At 39.2% G+C, this 27299-nt stretch overlaps 1 protein-coding gene across 1 annotated transcript in view; it reads left to right on the top strand.

Moving 5' to 3' along the window:
• The window catches only part of LRP1B (LDL receptor related protein 1B), a 1691377-nt gene that overhangs the window by 1510586 nt on the left and 153492 nt on the right, over positions 1-27299 (top strand). Inside the window, exons 61-67 of the mRNA XM_088474914.1 lie at positions 3288-3476; positions 4317-4465; positions 10054-10147; positions 16756-16872; positions 16986-17105; positions 20609-20728; positions 27139-27255. Of these exons, the coding sequence (XP_088331040.1) occupies positions 3288-3476; positions 4317-4465; positions 10054-10147; positions 16756-16872; positions 16986-17105; positions 20609-20728; positions 27139-27255 (906 nt within the window). The remainder of the gene's footprint in view (positions 1-3287; positions 3477-4316; positions 4466-10053; positions 10148-16755; positions 16873-16985; positions 17106-20608; positions 20729-27138; positions 27256-27299) is intronic.

Below are 27299 nucleotides of genomic sequence, written 5' to 3'. Positions count from 1 at the left end.
TGTGTGTATGTATGTTTAATAAACTTATACTGTCACGGTGTGTGTGTCCTGTGTTTTTTTAAACATTTTTTTTACAGGTGAACTACAGGTACTAGTGGGCCCTTAATGCCCTGCATGCTGGTACTTGTGGTTCTCCAAGTACCAGCATGCGGGGCAGGCTAGCTGGGACTTGCAGTTCTACTTGTAAAGACAATGTTTGATATTCTTTATTTACACCACACCACACAATCAACCCGCCACCCACCGCCACCAGGGGTGGCGGGGATAGCCCCGGGCTATCAGCCTGGGCCTGGGGTGCCCTGGAGAGGGTGACCCCTTTATTGGGGGGGTCCCCAGCTCTCCAGGGATCCCCGGCCTGGGCTGACTAGCGGTCAGGGTTGATGCTGCGGCTGGGGGGCCCGGTGAAAGGGCTCCCCTGGCTGTGGCATCAGCCCCCCGCTAGAAAAAGTCCAGTGCTGGTTCTGGAACATACAGGGGAACCCTACTCATTTTTTGTCCCCTATATTTCCAGAACCAGGACCGGATCAGAGCCCAGAGCTGGTTGCGCAGAATACAGGGGACCCCTACGTCGTTTGTCCCCCGTATTTTGGCAACCAGCGCTGGTTCTGACTAGCCCGGTGCTGGTTGTGCTTAAGTACAGGGGACCCCTACGTCGTTTGTCCCCTGTATTTAAGCACACCCAGCACTGGGTTACTAATGCCCGGGGCTGGTTGCTCTTTTTTGGGGGGGTGCACGCCATTTTTTTCTTTTTTTACACAGGTTTTTTTTTTTTTTTTTACCACAGCAGCACAGACGGGTCTCACGGACCTGTCATTGCTCTGTGCCAATCACACAGATGCATGTAGCACGGATCTCCCGGGTTCGTGCTACATGCAAATGGGCACCATAACGCTGATTGGCTTCCTGTCTGCCACTGCAGTGCCACTCCTAGATGGGCCACGTGTTTGTGCCGCCGCCTTGTGTCGCTTAGCATAGTCATCCAGCTTCCTCGGTACAACCTTTTGGCCTAAAAACAATATTGTGAGGTGTGAGGTGTTCAGAATAGAGTGGAAATGAGTGGAAATTAATGTTATTGGGGTTATTAATAGCGTAGGAACAAAAAAAGGCCCATTTATGTGATTTTAGCGTTTTATTTTTATTTTTTAAGAAAAAATCCAGATCCAAAACACAAAACCCAGAACCCAAAACACGGAAGGGTGGTTTTGGCAAAACCAATCCAGATCCAAAACACGAAGAAAGATCCAGATCCAAAACCAAAACACAAAACACGAAAAGTGTCCGGTGCACACCCCTAATTTAAATATGAGTCGGCAAACCTTGTTTGTACATGTGTGTATACATTCCGATGCAGGTATATATATCCTGATGTATATTGGCACATTATGTCTTAATTGGTAATATTTATTTATATTTCAATATATACATAATGTAATGTGTGTGTGTGTGTGTATATATATATATATATATATATATATATATATGTGTGTGTGTATGTATGTGTGCTTATGCATATATATATATATATATATATATACATAAATATATATATATATATATACATATATATATGTATATATATATATATACATATGTGTGTGTGTTTGTGTATAAGTATAATATTTGTGTGTGTATATGTATGTAAACATGTGTATGTAAAGGCAGATATATTTCTCTTGACTTTCTCAGTTGTTTCATCTGCCAAGCTATAAAGGTTATGGTGAAACACTCATAGGGGCATATTTACTAAAGGTCGATTCTAATTGATTTTGATTGATTTTAAATCAGTCTAAATCGATGTTGGAGTTCTGGGGCTAGATCACACATTTACTTATTTATTTTTTTAAAGTGTTAATGAATGTGCGACTCCAGAAACACAACACCGATTTAGATCGATTATTTAGATCAATTCAATTTAGATTGTTCAAATTTGACTAAAATCGACCTTTAGTAAATATATCCCATAGAAACCAGATAGATAAAATAATGTACATAAAAGTTGTATGACCCAATAGCCAAATCAATATTGGCAATCTTTAGGCTGAAAACCCTTAAATTCAATACTAATTTCTCATTTACATGTTTTATTGTAAAGTTTAAAATACACAGTATGTACAGTAAGGGGTATATTTACTAAAGTGCAGGCTTTTAGAAGGAGAGATGTTTCTCATAGCAACCAATCAGATTCTAGCTATTATCATCTAGGAGGTGCTAGATAAATGTTAAGTAGAATCTGATTGGATGCTGTGGGCAACATCTCCCCTTCTAAAAACCCGCACTTTAGTAAATATCCTCCTTATATAATATCTCTCTGTCTGTGCCTGTGAGAGGAAGGAGGAGTCCTGGGGAAAGAAATGGCTGCCCTGGACCTTCTATTAAAGAGTGGGAGCAGTGGACAAAACATTTTCCTTGTTGCTTATACAGCTTTCATTATAGTTTGAGAAAGTAAAACCACATATTTTAGCCCTGAAAAACATACTCTTTATACACAAGTTCACTTGCTATAGTATATATAGGTTAGTGTGATGCTGCATACACACGGGACGATTCGCTCCATGAGAGACATTGTCCCGTATGTCCCCAGCAGGGGTGTGCTCAGTGTCGTTAATGATATCGTCAGTGCCGGGCTCCCTCCCTCATTGCCGAACATGTTCAAACTGACAATATCGTCAGGTTGGACGGGAGGTTCGGGTGATGAATGATAACGACCAACTACAAACGGGAGCGCGCATTGGTCGTTATCGTTCATCATTTTTGGGGCAGAAATTGATCGATTTTTTTGGACGATATGATACCTATATCGTTATCGTTCAGTCGTCCAAAAAATCGCTGCGTGTGTACGCACCTTAAGCCATTCTCTTCTGGTATTAGGCATTTTGTAAATGTTACCTTATTAATATGGAGACGTATCTGGTAGGATTTGTATGTAAAAACAATGATTAAATCAGATAATGATCTTTAAATGTAAATCCTAAACATCTCTTAAATATTTATTATGCCATTAGTTTTTTAGTCATATTGTAATTGAGTTGTTGTACTTGTTATCTATAGTAAATCCAGTCATTTTCCTCCCAGCAGTTGTGCTCATGGAAACTTAGCAGAATGATCTTTTGCATCCATCTGCATTCTCTTTACTGGTAATATAAAAAGTCACAGCCTCTGACAGCTCGTCATTGTAATTATTCACAAGAAGTTATGTAGCCGTTGTATCTGTCTGACTATTAAGTATTAAATATTTAATCTGGCATTCTCCCAGCAACGCACATTAATCTTATCATCTCTGATTACAGTCCCTAACCAAGATGTTCAGGGCGTGATAGCGCTAACATTGTTTGAAGACTACATATACTGGACAGATGGGAAAACCAAATCTCTGAACCGTGCACACAAAACCTCAGGAGCAGACAAGACATTACTGCTTAACTCTTGGCACACCATATCGGACATTGAGGTGTACCATGCTTATAGACAACCTGATGGTGATTATTATCCTATAATGTTATCCCTTCCTCTGACTGACCATTTCTGCACACTGCAAAATTAGATTATTAAAATGTCTATGTGATTATTAATCTTTAAATTAAATCTATCTATCTAATACCAAACTTATGTATGTATGTATCTAATACATATTAGTCTTTCTATCTATCTATCTATCTATCTATCTATCTATCTATCTATCTATCTATCTATCTGTCTGTCTGTCTGTCTGTCTGTCTGTCTGTCTGTCTGTCTGTCTGTCTGTCTGTCTATCTCATAATCATCTGAAATGATGTATAATACTATTTGTCTTTACAATGTTGAATTTTCTAGAAACAATACTGTAGAAAAAAGTCCAATGGGTTATTAAAATGAAAGAATAACTTAAATTATTACCTGACATTTATCAATGGAAACCACATAACATGAAAACCATTGCAGCATATTCTGCTAAAAGTTGCAGCCACAGATAGAAAACAAACAGTAATATTCTAAGACATTTTAATTAACAGTTTATATGTCTGTAAATCGCAGTGTGTTGTAATCCATAACCCAGCTATAATCTTTCATTTCCCGAAGTAAGCAGAGTGCAGGTGTCACCTCATCTGTATGCATTCGGATTCAGTTGATGGATTTCTAAATGGATTTTTATGTAGTGTGAGAGTGCCGTTCTGTTATCACAGTATCATAGTTACCATTTTATTAACGACTAGATACATGTCCTTGTCATAATGTGTTTTGTGTAATTTTTATTAGGTCCTTCTTCTACTTAAAGCACCTTATTAAGGAATTCAATTAACTTTATATGATGAGAAATATGATGTATTATGTCTTTATAGTGCCTGACCACCCTTGTAAAATTAACAATGGAGACTGCAGCCATTTATGTCTGCTTTCGCCGTACAAGTCACACACCTGTGCATGCCCCACGCATTTCTACCTCGCAGAAGATAATAAGACCTGCCTTTCTAACTGTACAGCCAGTCAGGTAAGTGCTGCAAATTATATCCATTTACCAAAGCATTGTTTTCAGTGGTGTGTTGTTGCAGTGCTGTCTGCAGATACAGTTACCTGAAGATTTAAAGCCATGTTCAATCAGAAGCGAAAAGTATGTTATCGGCGATAATTAAATGCAAATGATGTTTACCATTTTCACTTATCCCCATATTCAAATTCAAAGACTTTTCGCAGGTGCGAAAGTCTTTGTTAAAAAAAGGGGATATGTTTTCTCCACTGAATAGGTGGCGAAAAAAAGTGCAGAATTAGGGTTTTGAGGTGCAGACTTAAAAAAAAGTACCCTTCACCCCTTGGAACGTCCGCTAAAAGTTATCTGTGTCAAAAATGTTTTTTTAAAATAAGCACAGGACACTCCAAAAACAGTGGTTCCAATATGGGGGTGAAAAAAAAAAGGTGGGGGACAAACTTAAAAACTAGTGAAATTGACTCGGGGGGGGGGGTCCCCAAGTATGCAGCGGGTGTTTTCTAGAATGCTGGTGGACTTTTGAAGAGTTTTTATAAATCACTTTAGGGACTTAAAAATATGCTTGCACCCATTTTCCTGTACCCCAAATTTGATGGGATTAGTTATTTTTGTAAGAAAATAAAGCTAAATGCTATTCTTCACCACTTCTTCAAAGACGCATTAATGCACCTTCCGCGGCTGTTTATAAAACCCCAATTGCCTTTAACAAGCCAATTCGGGGGTACCCATAGTGATCCCCCATGTCAGACCATCTTTTGGGGGGTGACAGGCTGATTTCCCCAAAAAGTTACAGAACTTTTCAATACTTACCTTTCCGCCGGCTCCCGTTTTCTCTGATTCCTAATTGAATACGGGGATAAGCGGGCACGCACCCGATACTTTATCCCCTGGAAAAACTGCGATGATAGCGAAAAGTCCGACCTCAGAATTTTCGCCTCTAATTGAATATGGCCCTTAGTCTAACAGTCTATTTGTTCTTTAATACGTTAGCCAACTTCTGCATAGTAGTTGGCCCTATCCTATGTATTTGATCCTGCAGGGCAGAAAAACAGATGACACCCATGATTATTTTATAAATCAACAATCTAAGTGGCTATAAAGAATACTTTGCTGATTTTTTTGTAACCTGATTGCATGGCAGGACTGGGGATTTTGCTCTAATTTGACCCCTAATGCAATTTGCCAAATTGCTTACAAAGCCAATAATTTAGGACAAGCAGTGTGTGTTACATCTTTAGTTTCCAGGTGTACTTCCTTGTTTTAATCTTAATTAATTCAAGTTTGCAGTAAATAGTGTTAACAGGCTTAATTTCCTGGTTCTTTGGTGCCAACAATGTACTGTACTATATGAGTCTTGTACTTATTTGGCATGAACCGTAGCCTTTTCAATCAGATGCTTTAAATCAAGGGTACTCAACATGCAGTCCTCCAACTGTTGTGGAACTACAAATCCCACAATGCCCTGCCACAGTTAATCTACTATGGAATGCTAAAACTGTGGCAGGGAATACTGGGATGTGTAGTTCCTGAACAGCTGGAGTGCCGCATGTTGAGCACCCCTGCTTTAGATGATTTGCATGGCTTTCCTTGATGCTTGGCTTAGTTTAGTCTGTGGCATCTGAGAGAGGTCTAGAAGACAAACGCAAGGTTGCAGTGACTGGAAACTTCTCTCCTCCCAGAAGTATTACATTGAGGTAGGGAACAATTATATAAATACATTTCAAACTAGAGCAAATGGTCTTTATATTTTAGGCTACTTACCACAATGACAAACAATCAATTTTGTATCCAGTTCTTAAAGGGGATGGATAACCTGTAAGGAATTATTCCTAACAACATAATTCCCTTAAGAGGCTACCTATGCTTACATTTTTACTAGGAATGTCCTACTTAATGCAAATCTATAGCAAAATAAGAATCAAGTTCCAGCCTGTTTTTTTTTTTTTACTACAGTAAGTGAACCATAGCTTATTAGGTGCTGAGTGGGCTCTTAATACTAATATGAATACAGAAGAAATGGGCAGTAAAAGTAAAGACTTGAGTGACTTTGAAAAGGACTAAATTGTCATGACCAGATGACTGGGTCAAAAATGTCAAGGCTTGTGGGGTGCGCAGCATCATCCATGCTAAGTACTTATCAATAATGGTTCAAAGAGAGAAAAGCCACCAAGCACCAACAGGATGTTTCACAGCCAAGACTCAGAAGCCTGAGAGGAGAGACAGCCAAAAGTCTAACTGATCTGGTGCGTAGAAGGGCTACAGTGGCACAAATAGTGGAAAATATAAATTATGGTGATGGCAGTAATGTGTCATGGCACACAGTGTATCAAATCCTGCAGACAGAGTGCCCATGATAACCCCGTCCACCATTAAAAGCTCCTACAGTAGGCACACAAGCATCTGAACTGGACCTTGGATCATTGGAAGAAGAAAGTGTTAATGTCCATTAAATCCCATTTACTGTTGCATCATGTGGATGTCCGGGTACATGTGCATCATTTACCTATGGTAGAGATGGCATCAGGTTGCAATGTTGGAAGAAAACAAGCCAGTGGAAGGAGCAAGATCCTTTAAGCTATGTTATGCTGGCAAGCCATGTGTCCAGTCATTCAGTTTGACATTAATTTGACATGTACCATCTATGTAAACATCTTTGGAGATCAGGTATATACATTCATGGCAACCATATTCTCTGATGGAAGTGGTCTATTTCAGCAGAATAATGTTCCCTACCACACTAAATGGATTGTATGAGAATGTTTGAGGAACATGATCAAGAGTTGAATATGTTGCCCAGGCCTTGAGATTCACCAGATCTCAATCCAATCAATAATCTGTAGTATGTGTTGGAACAACTGTCCAATATGCGTAGGCTCTGCTTCAAAGTTTTTTTGGGGAGTACCAATTATGTCAATTGCTATAATTATTTGGGCCACAAACTGCCGCTCACTTGATAAAGAGCACTATGCTGCCTGAAATGTTGCTAATTTATTCAACCAAATAAACACATTGGTTTTTAATCTCTCCAGTTGCAGTGCTGTGCGTTTATTACATTTACATGATAATCATCTCTGGCACTGACCTCTGTATTTTGTTTATAGCGTGCCCAGAATTTACTAATGGACTGTTGGCAGTACCTGGGTTATCCTCCTCTATACAATAATATCCAGTGGAATAATACTGTACATCCTGCAGTTGTATTAGGTAGAAGAGTCCTCTGTTTTCCTATACCTGTATGCCTATAAAAGTATAAGTCAAATAAATTATTACAGTGTAATATGGAAATTTAAATGTTCATTCACATATTTTTTGCATTTAGTTATGATTTAATTGTCTGTTACAATAATATACTGTAGCGCTGTTGGGAATCAATTTTTGCAATTACAAAACATTTTAACTCAGCAGTAGAATCAAGCAGGTGTTCCCTTTTCTTTGCTTTCTTTTCCTTTCATCGATTCATTGAAAGTATAATCAGATGTTTGCTTAGCAAAAATAAACTAAAATATTGAATATTTCTAATTTAGATTGAATGATTTTTTTCACATTTGAAATTTCTGTATTAATTGCATGGAAGATTATCAGCGCTGTTAGGGAGGAGATGCACCTCTTGGTTCTATGGGCATATACTGTATGTGGCAGCTGATTGGACAAAGGCCACAGCTAATCCAATAAAATAATCCAATAAGGCTTCTTGACAAGGAAGGGTTCAGGTCACGCCTCTCCTCTGCATGCTTTCATAAGCTTGTTGGACTGGAAGACAAATACAGGAAATGGTAGAAATCTTAGGTAAGGTGAGACCAAGCACGAAACTACTGTATATGAATAATGACAGTATACAGGAATGTGTCGCTATCTTATCTAAGAAACGCTAGACAATTAGTAGAAGGACATGGAACAGATTTAGTTATTATCTTGAATATGTGAAGTAAATCAAATTTGAGTAATGCTAAAATCTTCCAAAAAAAAAACAACAGCCAGTAGAACAATGCAAATTGTATTATATGTTTCCTTTTGAATGTACTGAAAAGCAGATTTTATAATCATAATTCCACTTAACCTATTAAATTGTGAGCACCAGGACACTGAATTTAAGAAAAATAGGCATTTTGATATAATTTTCCAATGGTAAAGTTGATAATTCTCCTTTGAACACCGTAACACAGTGAATATATGAAGGATGTAAAGAGTGGTTATGATCATGACATCTTAAATGTTTGGACTTCTTCTGAAAAGCCAAGATATTAAGGGGCAAATGTACTGAGCCTTGGATAGAGATAAAGTGAAGAGAGATAAATATACCAACCAATCAGCTCCTAAGTGTCATTTTACAAACACAGGGCCTTATTTATCAACTAGTGTTATCATTCAAAATGAGTGATAAAACTTTTTGCAAATGATAAATGGTGCTCCAGCCAATCAGCTCCCAAATGTCATTTTTCTAACAGATGACAGTTGGGAGCTGATTGGCTGGAGCACCATCATCATACGCAACGAGTTTTATCACTCGTAGATACAGTCTGTAAAGTGACAGTTAGGAGCTGATTGGTTGGTACTTTATCCTTCTCCACTTTATCTCTCTCCAAGTCTTAGTACATATACCCCTTAATGTCATACTAATAAGGGTAAAAAAATGAACAGTCTGCAGATCCTGGTTAAAAGGATAATTTTCCATATTTGTGGGTGGCCAAGTAGGACATCTCATGCCATTCAATGCTTAGACAAGCAGTTTGTTGAGCATGCCTGGTAATAATCCAAATTATTTTGATTGCATCATTCTCATATTGAAAGTTCATTTTAGCTTCATACTGTATGTGTAGTGATATTTAGCCAATTTGCAATGGTGATATCAATGAATGTGGCTAAAATAAGGTCTATTTTAAGGATCTAATTACTTAAAAAAAGGAAATGAATTAACATGGGTCTGTTTGAAAGGAAAATGCAGCGAATTCTATAAAATAATTCAGTGTTGAGGAGTCATTTGTCAAAGAGTCCATGGTTTGCTGATCTGAGGAACAGCGGGGGACCTTGAATGGCTTGGTTTAGTCACAGAAACCTTAGAGCTTAATGTCCTCCACAGGAAAAACTCTGTTGCTCTTTTACTTCAGCGTGTGAAATGTGGGGCATCTGGATTACAGCTATAAATTAGAAGTGTACAGTATGGTTGATTACTTCCACAACATATCAGAAATTCATACCTATAATGCACAGATTTACATAAGTAATACAGCTGACTGAGTTCCGGGCGATAGATGTTGCACGTTTGATTTGGGACACGTAACAGATTGTTTTTGGTGTTTTTGACACATTCATTCCAGCTAGCAAAGAAAAGTCACAGATTTGCCTCCCAAAGCTCATAACAGGTTTAGCTAACTATGGAATGTCTGTCACATTTAGATTCACTGAGAAATGTTCTGTAAGGAACTTCAAAGAAATCAAGGCTTTGAAACACTGAAATAATTCATCTGTTTCATGCTCACAAAAACCTGATATTAAAAAGGTCAAAATGTAACTAAAAAAGAATTATATATCAAATATGACCATTTATCACAACATTACTTAAATCATTAATGGTATGTTATTACTGTATGTTTCAGTTCCGCTGCAATACGGATAAATGCATTCCATTCTGGTGGAAATGTGACACAGTTGATGACTGCGGAGATGGGTCCGATGAGCCTCCTGAATGTCGTAAGTGCACATTTCATGATAGGGAGATCTCACATATCATAACTGGATTGACACCCTGACATTTGCACCAATAGTGGCCTGGCTTCTTGGCTCTGCTTTTAATAAATGAGTCACTGCACACTCAACACAAGGATTATGATGGCACTAATAAATACTAATACAAGCATTAGGCTAGATACACTGTTATTACAATTCTACATTTAAGATGTGTTGCTGATACAAATTAAGGGTTTACAAACCATTGTACAAATAAAAACTATTATTCAAACTGTACATATTTGCTTTGTTACATGCACTTCAGTATGTTTTATGACACTTTATTCTGTTTCAATTGTTTGACGGGCGTCAGTGTAGTTGAAAACTTACACGAGTTAAGGAATAGCTATCGACCATCAATGGTTAGCTACCATTGATGCTTTCTTCCCGATGTGTGATGGTTTTGCCATTAAGGGCAAAGATCTGATGACTCTCCTCCATCAATGGCAGAGGTGATGCAACTTTTTTTTCCCGTTGCATGCTGCTAAGCCACACCATCCCATCGCACATCACTGAGCCCTGCCCTCCTTCTCTGATTAGCCCACTGTTGTCATGTGTCCATACTAATAACACTTATCAATGGTGCAAACATTGATGGTTTTCCATTGCTTGTTTACTGCTATAGATGGAGACCAACTCTACACTACTCTCAATGGTCATGCATTATACATGCAATGGTTGTTAGGTGTTACCACATGCATTTAGTATACCTTTCAATATTTCATTTGTGAGGATTGGGGCAGAGGACATGGCCGTGTCATGGAGGGGACATGGCCACTCCCTGAGAGAGTGTGATTTTGGCTGTTCCTTACACCTTTCTGGTGGCCTCCATCTACACCTTTACTGCTATGCAGAGGAGTGGTGGATGGAAATGCCTTGTCCCACTCAGCCTGGACATTAGGTGTGATGGAATAGAGGGGCCGATTCAGACCCAGACGTTAAGCCACGTTCGCTCGCTATGGGCGTTTTTTGCCCGTCCGCGCATGCATATGCGTCGCAGTGCGCGTGCACAAGCCAATCACTGCGTATGGGAATCGTGCACTTGTTGTACACAGACTGAGCGCTACTTTGAGTGACAGATAGTGCCGTTTGTGGGTAGTAACGGGAAGGTGCTTGTGAACGGGAGTGGTGGTGCGAATGCAGGCGTGTCTGGGTGTCAAAATGGAGTTTAATGAGGGGCATCCAAAATTTGCATGGAGGCGTCATTGTAAACGTCACTTGGTTGTATTTCAGCCTGCAGTGATTGCAGTGCTTGCGGCAGGGTATGGCCTACCTCAAGCGCTGCATGCAGCTCAGATGACTCTCGATATTACTTATTAATCATGCACTTCCAGGAGATGACATGTGCTAAGAAGAAAAAGTGGGCGTCTTTACACCGGCGTGCGCTCACTCTGTCATTGCTCTCTAAGACATAGAGGGCGTCTTTAAGCCAGACAGTGCGATCACGGAATTTGCATACCCGGCCCCTTTTGGATGCGATCGATCGCGGCTTTGCGTCCAGGTCTGAATCGGCCCCAGAGCTGTAAAACTGAAAAAAATGTAAAACTGAAATAAATTGGAAGTACACATTTAGCTTGAAGAAGTTTTATAACTCCCTGTTCTGGAGTAGATGCATATTTAAACAATGACTTTAATACGTCAGTACACTTTTCTGACTGGCGAAAGGTTTTCTCCTCTTTCTTTTTTTAATTACTCTTCTTAATTACACTTTTTACCTTTTATATACAAAATATGTTTTTAATTGGTGGGCTCATTATTTCTGTTTGTTAGTTTACATTAGATGCTATTAGGTAATCAAACTTGCCTTACTTACCAAAGTGTATACATACTTGAGATCCAATGAATAATTACAGCCTACCCTCTGACATAATGCTGTACATGTATTAAAGATCTGTATGCTTTTGAACTAATTAGCACCTACTGCTGTGTAATGTTCTTTAAAAATTTGCAAATATTCCAGAATTCAGTCTACTTCATACATCAATATATGCTGCAGATTAAATTGAATATGTAAATTGAATACAGTACATATACACATACAATATGGGACCTTTAAAATACACCAATAATAAAGATTGCAATAACAACTGTTAAGCTGGGTACACACCATACAATATATCGTTCCTACGCAGATCAGATCGATATATCATACACTGTGTAAGCCCGATCTGTTGTTCCAGGCCGTTGTTCATTAAATCAGCCTATCTGCTATGATGTTACAGCAGATGGGACAAAATTAAATGAATGATGCAGTGTTGTTACATGCAGCATGTAGTGGTACATCGCGCCGTCATATGTTGGATCATACAGTATGTACGGCGCATGCGATGTCATTACGTCACTCGTCGCATCATTGGGTCACACTGTCATATGGTGTGTACACAGTTTAAGCCTTATATGTTGGTGTAGCTAATATAGGTTCCTTTACTATAATAACAGAAAAGTGTAGTTTAATATGTATGCAAAAATGTATTGCAATTGCTAGTAATCAATTAGATGCATAAATTAACATGTACTGTATGTGACCAAATCTGAAAGGTCTGGTCGTTCAGTGTTCAGGCCACATGGCCAGATCATACAGAGCACAGTTAGTGTTGTAAATGGATTTACCTGTTATGCTGAACAGTCATGTTCAGGATCGATGGCCTTTTTGGGGCATACTCCGAACTTCCCTGTCCCCTATGGGAGATCCTAGAAGCTAGATCCAAATGGCAAGTAAAAAGGGTGTGATGACAAGACTTGTCCACCTCCTCATTAGACTGCGAATCGCATCCTTGCACAGCAGTGACAGGGCTAATTATTCAAATTGCTTTATCAATTCATAAGAAGTAGGATCAGGGAGAGTAACCTACTCTTCCGTGAGTCTGAGTCTGGGAGGACTGACAAACATGTTGTTGGAGTAGGCAAGTTTGTTTAGCCCATTGAATCTGCTGTTATTTTGGGCAAGTTTGAAATGACTTACTAAGCTTGCAAAGTAATTTGGGCACATTGACTTGCTATACACTAGCCAAAGCTAACTTCTGATTAGTTGCTATGGTCAGGGGCGTATTTATAATGGGTGCACGGTGTGCGGGGCACATGGGCCCCTGTGTCCAGGGGGGCCTGTACCCATATTATACTTACCTCTCCGGAGTCCCACGTCGGCGCTGGTGTCTGCGCTGTAAAAAATGGCTGGAAAATAGCCGTCGCGGCCATTTTCCCGTCATTTGCGCATGATAAGTACAGGGAAAATAGTGGCCGTGGCCATTTTCCCTGTGACCTGTGCATGCTCTATAGACTCTGCTCACACTCTAGTGCCCATAGTCTATAAGTGTGGCACTGGCCGCGCACCGCTCAGTGCGCTGTCGACCGCCGGGTGCAAGCTGTGAGGGGCACACGGGCCCCTGGGTCCAGGGGGGCGCACACAGCACACCCTGCACCCATATAATACTTACCTCTCCGGAATCCCATGTCACCGCCAGTGTCTGCACTGAAAAATGGCTTTAAAATGACCATCACTGCCATTTTCCCATCGTTTGCGCATGAGCTGTACAGGGAAAATGGCTGCTGGTAACCTGCGCATGCGCTATAGACTCTGGTCACACCCTAGTGCCCAGAGTCTATAAGTGCGGCACTGGCCGCGCACCGCTCAGTACGCTGCCGGCTGCAGGACAGAGACTGCACACGGGCCCCCTCCTTTCTAGAAATGCCTCTGGCTATGGTTGTATCACATAAAGTAGCATATTTAAAACAAAACTCTGCAGAAGGGCATGCAGAAAGTAATTTATTACAGGAGGGAAACCCTATGACATAAATACATGTGACACTTCATAGCCAAATCTATTTCTGAACAGTCAGATGCAAATATTGTGATGCTAGCAACTGTTACTTTAAATTTAAAATCAAATTGAAAGTAAGTTTAAAACAAATTACCAGCTTTTCCTTATAAGTGAAATAAACGTAGTCCCTTGTCTGAGAAATAGTTTTCTTAAAGTTTGTTATTCAACAAGGTCAACCAAGTAATTTACTATTTTTTCCATATAACTTTGCCACTTTTGGGTATTGTTCTACTGGAGTCACTTGCTAGTATTTTTAATGACTGTCAAACAAGTAACATGAGCAATGTGCAATGAGAACTCCACCTGTAATGAATGGTTTGAGAAGCTGCTGTTCGAGATATCCCTGTACAACAGGCTTCTATTCAGTGCAGTTGATAATGCTATCAATTCAAAGTGAACAGTGAGTATGACAATTTCTACCAAAACAGTCCAGGTTTTAATGATATCCATGGTTGATCCCAGATGGTTAAATCAAATTGGTAGTAATTAAGTCACCTGTGCTCAAGCATGGATATCCTTTGACTGTAATGGCAGGGTTTGGGAAACTGCTGTAATTAATTAATTATTTTACTAACATCTATGAAATAATAAAGATTTATTGTGTATATTTCCCTTTTGAACAGCTGTGCAAAAACATTATTTTCATAATCACATTAGTCTCTGCCCCAGTGGAGCTTACAATCTATAATTCCTAGCACACACACATATACACTAGGGTTAATATTGGACAGAAGCCAATTAACCTACCAGTATATTTTTAGATTGTGGAAGGAAACCACAGTACCAGAAGAACACCCTCACCAGCACATGGAGCACATACAATCTCCACACAGTTAGGCTCTTGGTGGGAATTGAAACCTATAAGTCAGTGCTATGAGGCAGTAATGCTAACCATTGATTACATCATTTCTGCTGCCCCCAAAAGCATGATCATTCATTCAAGGCTGGTTTTTAGACCTTAGATAGGCTCAGGGCGAAAGTTTCCTTTAGCGTCCCCCCCCCCCAAAAAAAAAACAACAACAAAAAAAACTCATTGCGTGCAAGCTGGGGGCGTGCTCCTGAAAAGGGGCATGGTTTTATGACACAACCCCTGTTCAACACTCTAGGGGGCATGCCTTACGGAGAGGTAGAGTATGACAGAGAGGCAGACAGGGAGAGACACTGGGTGACTGGGTAGTCAGGGGGTGACAGAGAGAAGATGACAGGGAGAGGCAATGGGTGGCAGGAGAGAGGCAGACAGGGAGAGGCAGTGGGTGACTGGGTAGTCATAGTGACAGGGAGAAGATGGCAGGGAGAGGCAATGAGTGACAGGAGAGAGGCAGACAGAGATAGGCAGTGGGTGACTGGGTAGTCAGAGGGTGACAGAGAGAAGATGGCAAGGAGAGGCAATGATTGACTGGGTAGTCAGAGGGTGACAGAGAGAGGTAGACAGGGAGAGGCAGTGGGTGACTGGGTAGTAAGATGGCAGGGAGAGGCAATGAGTGACAGGAGAGAGGCAGTGGGTGACTGGGTAGTCAGAGGGTGACAGAAAGAAGATGGCAGGGAGAGGCAATGGGGGACAGGAGAGAGGCAGACAGGGAGAGGCAGTGGGTGACTGGGTAGTCAGAGGGTGACAGGAAGATGCAGAGGGTGACAGGGAGAGGCAGTGGGGGACAGAGGAAGGCAGAAAGTTACCGAGGAAGGCAGAGGGTGACAGCTGAAGGCAGAGGGAGAAAGGAATAGACAGAGGGTGACAGAGGAAGGCAGAGGGTGACAGCTGAAGGCAGAGGGAGAAAGGAATAGACAGAGGGTGACAGAGGAAGGCAAAGGGAGAAAGGAATAGACAGAGGGTGACAGAGGAAGGCAGAGGGAGAAAGGAATAGACAGAGGGTGGCAGAGGAAGGCAGAGGGTGACAGTAATAGGCAGAGGGTGACAGAGGAAGGCAGTGGGAGAAAGGAATAGGTAAATAATGACCGTTATAGGAAAAGGGTGACAGGGGAAGGCAGAGGGTAGCATTATGCGGTTATCACGTTACACTATTTCAGCCTTATACTACCTGTATCCCTCCAGCTGATGTGAGACTGGCAGAGTACCTACATTCAGTATTTAGCTGTCCCCACCTCTCCACCCCAGCAGCAGCAGCTCTTACCTTCTGCGGTGTAGCTGCTGCCACTTAATCCAGACTCCAACCTCTCCAGCACCTCCTCCTGTACAGGCTGCAGCCAACAGGAAGAGGAAGCTCAGGCTGAGGTACATGGGGCTTGTGGGAGAGTGGAGCTGCTTCCTGAGTCCTGCTTTGCTGCTGCAGCACAGTTTGTAAGTATGACATTGGCGGCAGGCGATAGCGGGTGGGTGCCATAAAATTAGACAGCGTCAGTGTGTTGTCTGTGGCTGTGCCCCCAGGCCATAGCACCCTGGGCGACCACTCTACTTGTCCGTCCCTAGGACCGCCACTGCATTCATTATATAACATGGAGCTTATTCACAGTTGGCCTGTTCCCTACATACAGTGCAGGTAGCCATTTTATGAGCTGAACTAAATATCATGAGCAGTTTGAGCAAGATTTTATTAAATAAACCCCTGTCTTTTGTATATTATTTCACCATATTGATGTAATACAGTGTTACTGTATCTTTATATTTATTCATCAGTTAGATAAATGATTATATTATTTCACTGATATACAAGAGCACCTTTTCTGGCCCACTCTATCATAAAAGTGATTGCAGTCTCATCTTTTACATAAATTATACTGGATTTTCTTTTTTTACAGCTGAATTTAAGTGCCAGCCAGGGCGGTTTCAGTGTGGCAGCGGACTCTGCGCCCTTCCAGCATTTATCTGCGATGGAGAAAATGATTGTGGAGACAACTCAGATGAACTCAACTGTGGTAGGTGATTATGCAGAGTTAGAGCTCGATAAATAAGACTCTTGAATAGAAATGCAGGCGCTGATTTAGTTTCCAGGATCAAAGTTGCTCATGATTTCATGATTGCTTTTCAGACACATATGTCTGCCTATCGGGTCAGTTCAAATGCACCAAGAAGCAGAAATGCATCCCAATAAATCTCCGATGCAACGGCCAGAACGACTGCGGAGATGAAGAAGACGAGATCGATTGCCGTAAGTTAACTGTTATCGCTATGCAAATTTGCAAAGACAGTGTATAAAATCAAGTTAACTAAATAAAAAATGTTTTTCTCGTGATATAATTCTACATTGTGAAACTATAAATCAGCAGGAAACGTATATAACAACCTTCATAAACGCTGGAATTACTATTGCTACAAAAAGGCAGTGGAAAAGAAATCGCATTAAATCACATTGTATGCATAGCATAAAGATGGCTCAGACACAGCAAAATACAATAAGTGCATTTATATTTCAAGGCTTAATAGTGCACATACATTACAGGTTTGGGATCTATTATCCAGAAACCTGTTAGCTAAACATTTCCTAAATCAAGAAAGATAAATAAGTAAATTATTGCTTTTCAGTAACAATGTATCTGACATGTTTGCCCTGAGTGTCCTACTGTAGTCACTGTGAGGAGCACTACTGAACTCTTGGGGGAAACCAGAGATGACTGGGGAAGACAGGGGTGCTTTTTAAATATAATTTTATATATTTTAGGATAAATCCTTGTATCCATAAAATCAAGTATTCCTGATCATAATTCAGGTACTTGTACTGTGTATTAGTTTGAAATATATATTTTTCCCCTGTACATATTAACATGACTGGAATGTGTGAACTAAAATTTAAATATGGTCAAACAGAAGGGTGCCCAAGCCATCATAGAAAATGGTTTGGAATGCCTTTACCATTACAATTCTTTTAAACCTAACCTTTCTAAGGCATTGGTGTACCCATGTTTTACTCAAAAGCTTTGACTCTACCAGTCATGCAGAATATTATAATAATTTATTAATTATTATGCTTCAGTATACTGTCCTACTGAAATAGTAATGTTGTGAGACAACCCTCCAGGACTCAGAGGCAAATGCGTGGGCATTTGGCACCATAAGTTGCATCATTACATTCCTGCTCATGCTGCAAAAAGTAGAATTTTGCAGTAGGATATGGGGCAATGATTACACGATTCACAGCCAAATGTATCCTCGTGGTGCAGCCCATTTCACTGCACATTGGGTACATGGAGCCCTTACAAATGTCACTATGCAGCCCAGAAAAGACTGGTCATGTCCATGGCTACAAGTGTACACAAAAAGTTTTGTACCCATTAGTTTAAGAAATAATTCATAATGCCACCTTAATATAATCAATAAATAAGTGTGCCCCATAGTATAATCAATTAATAACTATGCCCAGTTAGTATAACCAGTAAACATATGAGCCCCCTTAGCATATCTGGTTGTGTGTATGTATAGGCTACCCGCCGACTGCCCATACCCTTACTGCAGGACTGCCGGTGACTGACATTTCAACTGGGTAGGTACATTTAAATGCCCGCCCAGTTGACACATCGATTGGTAAATGTGTATTGTCACACCAATCGGTCACTCAGTCAGCAGATCGCTGAGTCAGCAGACAAGTTGCCCAAGGATGTGTCCACCAGAAGTGAACTCCTCATGCCAAATGAGGTAAGGTCCAGTAAGTCATCTTACTTTTTTACCCGGGCAGCCAATCAGGAGTGGATAAGAAACTACTCCTAATTGGCTGTATGGCTGCTATGTAGGCCGGCTTACTGAACAGCAATTATTTTTCCTTTTTCTCTGTTTTTTTTTTTTTAAATTTTCAGGATAGTAAATTGGGGCTGAAAACTACACCTGATCTGTGGTGAATTGAGAATCACCCCTCTAAAAAAAGACCCTTTAGTATGTTTACTCTATATTGTTATGTTGATGAGAATATAGCGGAAACAACAGTCAGGAAAATTCAAACTTTTTTTGGTTTTGCTTTTTTCAGCATTTATTGCAACTTTTAAAAGTTACCAAATTGTACACAATATAATATTGGGCATGTGAAGATTTGCCTGCATATTTTGTATACTACTCCAGGGTGTACTATAGTTTATTTATGTATTTTGTAAAAAACAATCACATTCAGTGACAATAAAAAAGATAGTAAGTGCATTGAACATCTCTTATTATTACAGTGCAAAGCAGTTCAATTCCTCTTAACATAAAATCATACTGTGTGACATGGCTTAAGAATTATCCGGATTAAAGATTAACAGTGTCTAGATAGACACTCAATAGGTCGACACCAGATGGTCGACTGTCAATAGGTTGATGGAAAAAAGGTCAACAGGTACAAAAGGTCGATGCGAAAAAGGGCGACGTGTTTTTTCTTGTTTTTTTCAACATTTTTAAGGTTAGGGTTTGGCACCTGCTGTAGGTTTAGGGTCAGGCTGTGGAAAGGGACCATTAGGGTTAGGCACCAGGGCACAGGTTCTCAAATAGTTAATTTTTTCCAGGTCTCCTCACAGAATCACAAGTGAAATTATCAGCTCCACTTGTGGGCTTTTTAAAATGTGTCAGTGGGTAACAAATACACCTGTGCACCTGCTAGGTGACCTGGAAAAAGTGAACTGTGTGGGGTACTGCGGACCGAGTTTGAGAAGCACTGTGCTAGGAGGATGGTAAGGGTTAGGCTAGGGTTAGGTTTAGGCACTTGGGGGAGGGTTAGGCACCAGGTGGTGGGTTAGGGTAAGGGTGAAGATTAGGCTTAATTTACAAAAATATATGACAACCGGTTTTGTGTTGATCATATGTGTCGACCATTTGTCCATGTCGACCTTTTGAACATGTCGACCATCCGCACTGTTGATCATATGTGTGTTGACCATTGTACCTGTCAACCTTTTGTCCCTGACCTACTATTACCTGTCTACATTTGTTGTTTATCTAGAGTGTCTATCTAGACTCTGTCAATCTTCTATACTACACCCAGCTTAAACAGTATATAAATATGTTATGGTTAATAAGTTTGTCATTTGTTCTATTTATTTATTATTAATAAATGTGAAGGGATCAAGAGATACAGGCTCATTTCTAGATCATCTTTCCCTTCCTCACCATTTAGTTTCTTACTGCTTTATGTCAGTTACAGCTGGGTTAGTGTTTACTCATTACTTGTATTGCAGGTCTAAGTGATATGTCAGAGACAGGATTTATTTGTCATACTGTGATACGAAATGCAGCCTCAAAGACTGGGGCAAATGTATGATGTCTAAGGATATGTCTGGCTATATATAGTATGAACATCAGAAATGCAAATCTAAAAGATTGGGAAAAAATTCCTGTCTCTGTGAATGCTTCGCACTTTGTAAAAAAAACAAATAATCAGTGACTGGTATACTTTAAGCACTTGCTAAGAATGTTGAACTTTACTATAATTCCTGTATACCTTCTAAAACCTCTGCTCTTGGAACAATATGAATTATTTACAGTCCAAATCTTAATTAATATTCTAAATACGGCAGTTTCCCACCAACTTGAGATATACAGTGGGCTCATCCCATATGTCATTGCACGCCTAGTAGAATATCCACATTTCCCACCCACTGAATGAGACACCTTAGTATATAGGTTTCATAATAAAATTAAAATGTATAATTTTTTAAAACGGATGAATTCAGCTGCATTTTTTTTTATTTGCAGCTGAAAATAGCTGCTCCCCAGATCACTTCCAGTGTAAAACCACAAAGCACTGTATATCTAAACTCTGGGTGTGTGATGAGGACTCCGACTGTGCTGATGGATCTGATGAGGCAAATTGCGGTGAGTGTCAACGATTGAGCATATTTCTTTCAGCCAAGGGGATGCCAGACAAGGACCTTTTGTCCACAAAGTGTTTGATTCCACCCTCTGCCCTTTTCAGTTCTGTGATCTCTAAATAGCAGGTAATGTTAATGAGTATGAATTATTCATTTATCTAACAGTAGGTGGAAAAACTGAAATAGTACTGTATGTGTATGAGTTTGTATGATTTGCCAGTGACTGCATAAATAATTCACAATGGATATGACTTTATATTTGCTGGCGTCCTACATGCTGAAACACGAAAAAGCCCTGGGGCCAAGCAGTGGGATCGTTCCATGTGTGGCCAGCAGGAGAGGCAGTTCCTGTCCTGTGGACCAGCTTACAGTACCTTCAGACAGTATCTAATTATTATAGAGTATAAGAACAGGTTGATGAAAGATTCTGTACAGAGCTTTATAAATATGCATGATCTATGCCTCTTTGTAAGCAGCTATTTTAGCCTCAGCGGTGACTAGTTTTATGCACTTTGAGAAACTGGTTAAAGTAATTAGCTACCTACTGTGACAAAAAAACCTAGTAACTGTAATTTATTAGTTTTGCAGAGCACATCTCCTAGCTCCACAATTAGACGAGAGTCAAAGGTCTGAGCTGGTAATTAAGAGCTGCACAGTAAATTAACCTTTGTATCCCATTATATAGAAGACAAATGTAATCTCTTGTCACTTACTTATCTTACTAATGTTGAAAACATAAAGACCATTTGTTGATACCTTGCTGGAAATGCAGCATAAAAAGAACAATTGTAGTGAGATAATTAGCAACTCTTGTTCTCTCCAATCACTGATTTTAGAGTTGCCCAAGGAATAATTTTATTGCACCAATACTAACATTGTCCTCAGACTATAAAAAAAGAGTACTGTAGCAATGATGTATGATGCATGCACATACAAACATGTATTGCATGTGTAGGTTTAGGCTGCCGGGAGGGAGGGTTAGGTTTAGGCTGCCGGGAGGGAGGGTTAGGTTTAAGCTGCGGAGAGGGATGGTTAGGTTCAGGATACTTACCTGCAGGTATCGGTAGCCTAACCCTGTCGGGATGCTGGCATTGGGATTCTGACCACTGGGATCCTGAGCACCGGCATCCCGTACCCAACCCCCATGCACATCTCTAATCTGATTCTACACACACTGACAGATTGCAGTCGGTGGTGTACCAAATTGTCTGCCAGTCCCAGACGTTTTTGTCTTGTGTATGCAGCATTTGGCTACTAGTTTGGTCTAAGTCAGGGGTTCTCAAATCCAGCCTTCAAGTGCCACCAATAGGTCATGTCCTGTGGCTTTATTTATTAATTCACAGGTGAGTTATTTTATTATGCTAAATCAGTGTACTGTATAACCCACCTGCTTCCGCAGACAGAAATCCTTAAACATGACCTGCTTAGGTTGACTTGAAGGACATTCAATTGGACGTCCAAATTACATACTTTATATAATTTACATATAATTTACAGCTATGATTTATTAGAAAAACACATATACAATGACAGCGCTTTTGAGGAAAGGATGACGGTAATATATCACAATTGATAAAAATGAAATATATTTATTACAGAGTATACATAAGTATAGTATAAAATACTAGATGGTTCTAGCAAACTTCATTTAAAATAAGTTATAAATATCATCACCCCTGATTTTGCCTTCTTACTACATAAATTCTTGTTTGTATTGTCTCTTCCCATTGCGTCACATCTGTCCACTTTAATCATTTGTTTAATAACTAATTCCTTCTCCCACTACTCACACACCTCTCTTTGTATATCACTTTTTGAGCTGCGCTCATACATTAGCAGCACTGTTCTTTTATCTGTATTTTTGAACATTTAACAACTTTAATCTACACTGTGCCTACAACACACAGCCTCCACTCCAGTTCTCATCTCAATTATTACCTCGTCCACAGCATGAACACTCTTACTTCAATCACCCCCCTTATTCAGTGCCCACATAATCCTCTACTTTATCCATCCCCGTCCTCCCCCTCTTGTCTCCTCCGCTTGTTGTTCCCCCTTTTTTCTCTCATCAGTCTGCGTTCCAACCCTCTGCTTCTTTCCTCTGCCTTTCCTGTTCCTCCACTCTCAGCCACCTCCCTCCCTCCCTCCATGGTCTTGTTATCCCACCACTAAGCCCCATTCCCTCCTGGTTCTGCCTGTCACCTCCGGGGTTGCCAAGAGAAATTCTGGGCCCGGATACAGCAACATTCTGTGGGACCACAGCATGTTGGAGATGGCTGCACCCATTTGTGGGTGGGTCTAGCATGTGAGATGCACCCACTCATAGGAGCATGTCATAGCACCCAGCAGCTGGGACTAAAGTAGTCACTACTGTATTAGGATAGCGGGACAGTCCCATAATAGCTGCATTTTTAGCAGGATGTATTTAAATGCTAAAATGTAACACAATAATTAAAGCGCTACAACTTTATTTTGTACATCTCTCATGTAAATAACACATAATTAAAATCTATTTTCTGTCATAGAGATAGCTGAATGAAGGACTTAACTTTGACATAACATCAGGTCATCTTATACACACACATTCCGCAGCACATATTCTAACCCACTGCTGCATGCTCCTTCCTCACTATCTACCCCTTCTGTGTCACCCCTGTCTGTCTGCCCTTACCCTTTAGAATGTAAGCTCTCACAAGCATGGCCCTAGTCTCTCACGTGCTTCTCCTGCCCCTACTTTATAGTATAATTTACTCCTAACTTCCCACAACGGCACCTAACACCTGGTTGCTCATGTCCTGCTGCTTGTGCTATGCAGCTACTGTATGTGTATAAACCATGTCCTTGTCCTGCATTGTTTTATATTACTATAAACTGTTTTTCTTGTGTGCTCATTTATGTGCTGTGTAAGGTGCTGCGGAACCTTTGTGGCGCCATATAAATAAAGGATAATAATAATAATCAGTCCACTGTATAATGGATAATTGACGGTTGAAGTATGTCCTGTTCCTATAATAACCTCCGATTGAAAATATGGCCTCTAGATAGGATGTCCGACATGAGATGGTTATAATTACCACCCGTCAGGAATAGGGTCCTTTATATTAGTAGATGGCATCAGGCATATAGCTTTGAATAGAGGATCCCTTGAAGTTGGCAAACCTTTGGCTGTGGACACCTTCAGTCTTGTGGGCAGATGTTAAATGCACTTGTAAATCGTGGTGAAACACTATCCGGAGGTCTGGTTCAGGTATTAAGCAGTTCCTTCAGTATCCCAGTCAAATGGTAGGATTCAGGGGTGTAGTCCAACTAACGTGTTTCGCTGTGCTCCCCACAGCTTTATAACAGCTGCTTGAGAAATGCAGCCCTGTGTAGCGCCTGTATTAGGAATTTCATTATTCCTTTTTCTATTCTATGATTTATTTATTTATTTATTTATAGCTGTAATGAATCGTCACTTAGAATTTTTAAATTCGCAAATTTTTTAGTATTATTATTTTTAGCATATTTAATACCTGAAATAAAACAGTGGGGAATGTGGTTTGAAATTATGTAATATAGACTATATTATAGAGCTACACTCCCCTCTCTCTACTAAGTACCAACCTCCCTTTAATTATTTGCCATCTAAACACTGCACACATTTCCTGACTTGTATATTAAGGACAGCAAAGTAGGCATGTCACTGTTAGAGATGTGCGCCGACCCCACATTTTGGTTTTGGATCCCGATTCATCTTCGTGTTTTGGTTTTGCAAAACCACCCTCACAGGTTTTTTTTTACTTTTGGATCTGTATTTCAAAAAAAATTATAAATAAAAAAAAGCTAAAATGTTGTCATTTGACCTGTTAGAATGCAATCCAAAATCCGAGTTTGTTTCATAAATCTGAACTTCAAACAGAACATCCGAATCGGGACTCGGTTCGACTTGGTACACCAAAGTGATTTCGGACTTGGTTTGACTTGGAACCCCTAAATTCAGTTGTTGTTAGTTCTCTGAGAACCAGACCCGAGACAAAATGGTGGTGAGATTGTGAAAAGTGGGGACATAGAGAAAGGTTTGGAGGCTGTTTATTCCACCCAATAATAGCTGTTGCTGTTGCAATTAACTTTTAGCACTAGAAATGGCATTTAGCTCTAATTGCTTTATAACTTCATTTTTATTTTCAGTACAGTGTCCTAGATCTTGTAAATCTTTGTAAACATATGGTGATCTTTGTAAAGGTTTTGTCTCACTGTTTATTATTCTGATGAAACGTACAGTGATTTGTTTTTGGAGCATCTGTCTAAAATCAGATAGTAACTTTTTTGTTATGATTGTATAATTTGAACTAATATGCCTTACTTCAATGGGATATCTTATTTATGTTATTTACCATTTCTTGCAAACTACACTTATAAACACTAAGAATATTATTAAACTACATAGTCATAATTCTCAGAAGTCTCCTAATTATAATGCTTACAGAATATAGAATTTATTTCTTAAACAGTTAGTTCTAGCTCAATATCTGGTTTAGGGTGTTTGTAATAATCTGTCACTTTATTCACAGAGTACATTAATAATTTTGTACATCGTTTTATATTTGCTGTTTTTTTTAGAAAAATTCTTACTAAACAAGAAAAACTATCTAATAACTGCAGTAACCGTATCATATTTAATGTGCACCATAAACAATAACACAGTGTGTAGCCGGAATAAATTCCAGAAAAATAAAACACACATTTGTCCTTGTTGTTCCACAATAAATTCTTAAATATATGTTGTGTACATTTCATTTATAATACTCAGAGTATTCAGTGAATTGCAGTGTTAATTACTTCGATTAATTGCTTCCTACATTTTTTATTGAGAGAGACTGTGTTCAATTCATTAAACCAATCAAGGGCTAAAACAATCAATTTAAATACTGTGGTTATTTAGTAAGAAAAAAAAAACATTTTCTTCACAGTGAAGGTGACTAATTATATATGAAACTTATGGTACAAAATAGTTTGCTGCCTCACTACTTTAAAGTGTATTCATTGACTACACCGTGGAGTTAGCCATTTTATGTGATGATCCAATAGAAAACAGCCAATTGAAGGAAATGATGACATCACTGTTGGCGTATATCAACAGATCTAAGATCTAATCTAAGTACAGTATGAGATGAGATACTATTATGGAGGGACAAAAGGTGGCAGGGTGCAATAAGCTATTACTTGTAGATTCTCTTTAGAGTGCAAGAGTTCTACTTCTTATATACCGTTTTTCTTGTTAGACTTCCATGTTATATATGTATTAGTTATTTATATATCACACATATATTACACTGCAATTTACAAAAAGACACCAGTATGTTTTTGGATTGTGGGAGGAAAGCAGCCATTTTATGAACTTTGTATGTACTGGTAACAATAAAACATTCTTTCCCTGTGTGATGCAAAAACAAAAAAAGCATATACTGCTACAAGGGTATGAAATGCTAGTGATGTAATTAGCTCATGTTTAGGAATATTGAATCCATCTGGACTCTAGTAAATTAACCCTCTTGTAATGGTAGACAGATAGGGATGAAATATTTTTATCAGTACCAAAAAGTTGCAAGCAATAATATATTTATTATTATTATTTATTATTTTATTTAATAACAGTTTATTATATAAAATGACATTCTCTGCTATACTTCAAGAGATATTTTCCATATATTTCCATATATTGTACTATATTTAATAATTTAATCAGTGCCCCAATGGCCAAACTTTTATGACATACAGTTGATTATTTGGTAGCTATACCAACCCAAGATCCTCTCTAAAATCATCCCTGCTGATGGTGTTCAATCATTCACATTTTCCAATCTGAGTGACAAAAAGCCATAACATTCATTCATTCATGAAATGAGGCACCCTTTTATGTAAAGAAAAGAATATAAGTATTTTTTTTAAATCTAAAACTTTAGATTTATTTTGTCCTTGTATTTGTAAATATTGAAAGACAAATAAGTTTTTTTCACTAGTTTAGCTTCTACTAATGTGTTATTAAGTTTAAGTAAACAAAACTATGCAAGCATAGAGACAATATTTTTTGGATTCCAGCAATTCCAACTTTCTTAATGCGTGGCAAACCTCTCATAGTACAACTAGTAGGTATGATTTTGTTGCAAGTTTATTTGGTGTCTGGTCATTTCAGAGATAAAAAAGACTTAAAGGTGAGGCATGCACAAGCCCCAACATTTGCTCATTACCAGTACTGTGCAATGCCATAAAATTATATCTAGGAGATATTTTTACAAAAAATATATATATATGTATTTTTTTTTTTTTCAGACTGTTGTTCCCATAAGTAATTTTACATATCCTTTTTTTTTAACAAATAAATTGATTTTGATATTGTACAATAAAGATGATGGTTCAGCTGTTCTTACATTACAGACAAAAAGACATGTGGCCTCCATGAGTATCAATGCAAAAATAAGAACTGTATTCCGGACCACTGGCGGTGTGACGGACAGAATGACTGCGGAGATAATACAGATGAAGAATCCTGCAGTAAGTGTGCTCCTGATATTGGGGAATGGGCTATCAATATTGCA

Source organism: Taudactylus pleione, unplaced genomic scaffold (genome assembly GCF_031769625.1).
Source record: "Taudactylus pleione unplaced genomic scaffold, aTauple2 ptg000156l, whole genome shotgun sequence".
NCBI classification, from domain to species: domain Eukaryota; kingdom Metazoa; phylum Chordata; class Amphibia; order Anura; family Myobatrachidae; genus Taudactylus; species Taudactylus pleione.
Note: the sequence above shows the minus strand (reverse complement) of the source record. Positions and strands in the feature narration are given on the sequence as shown.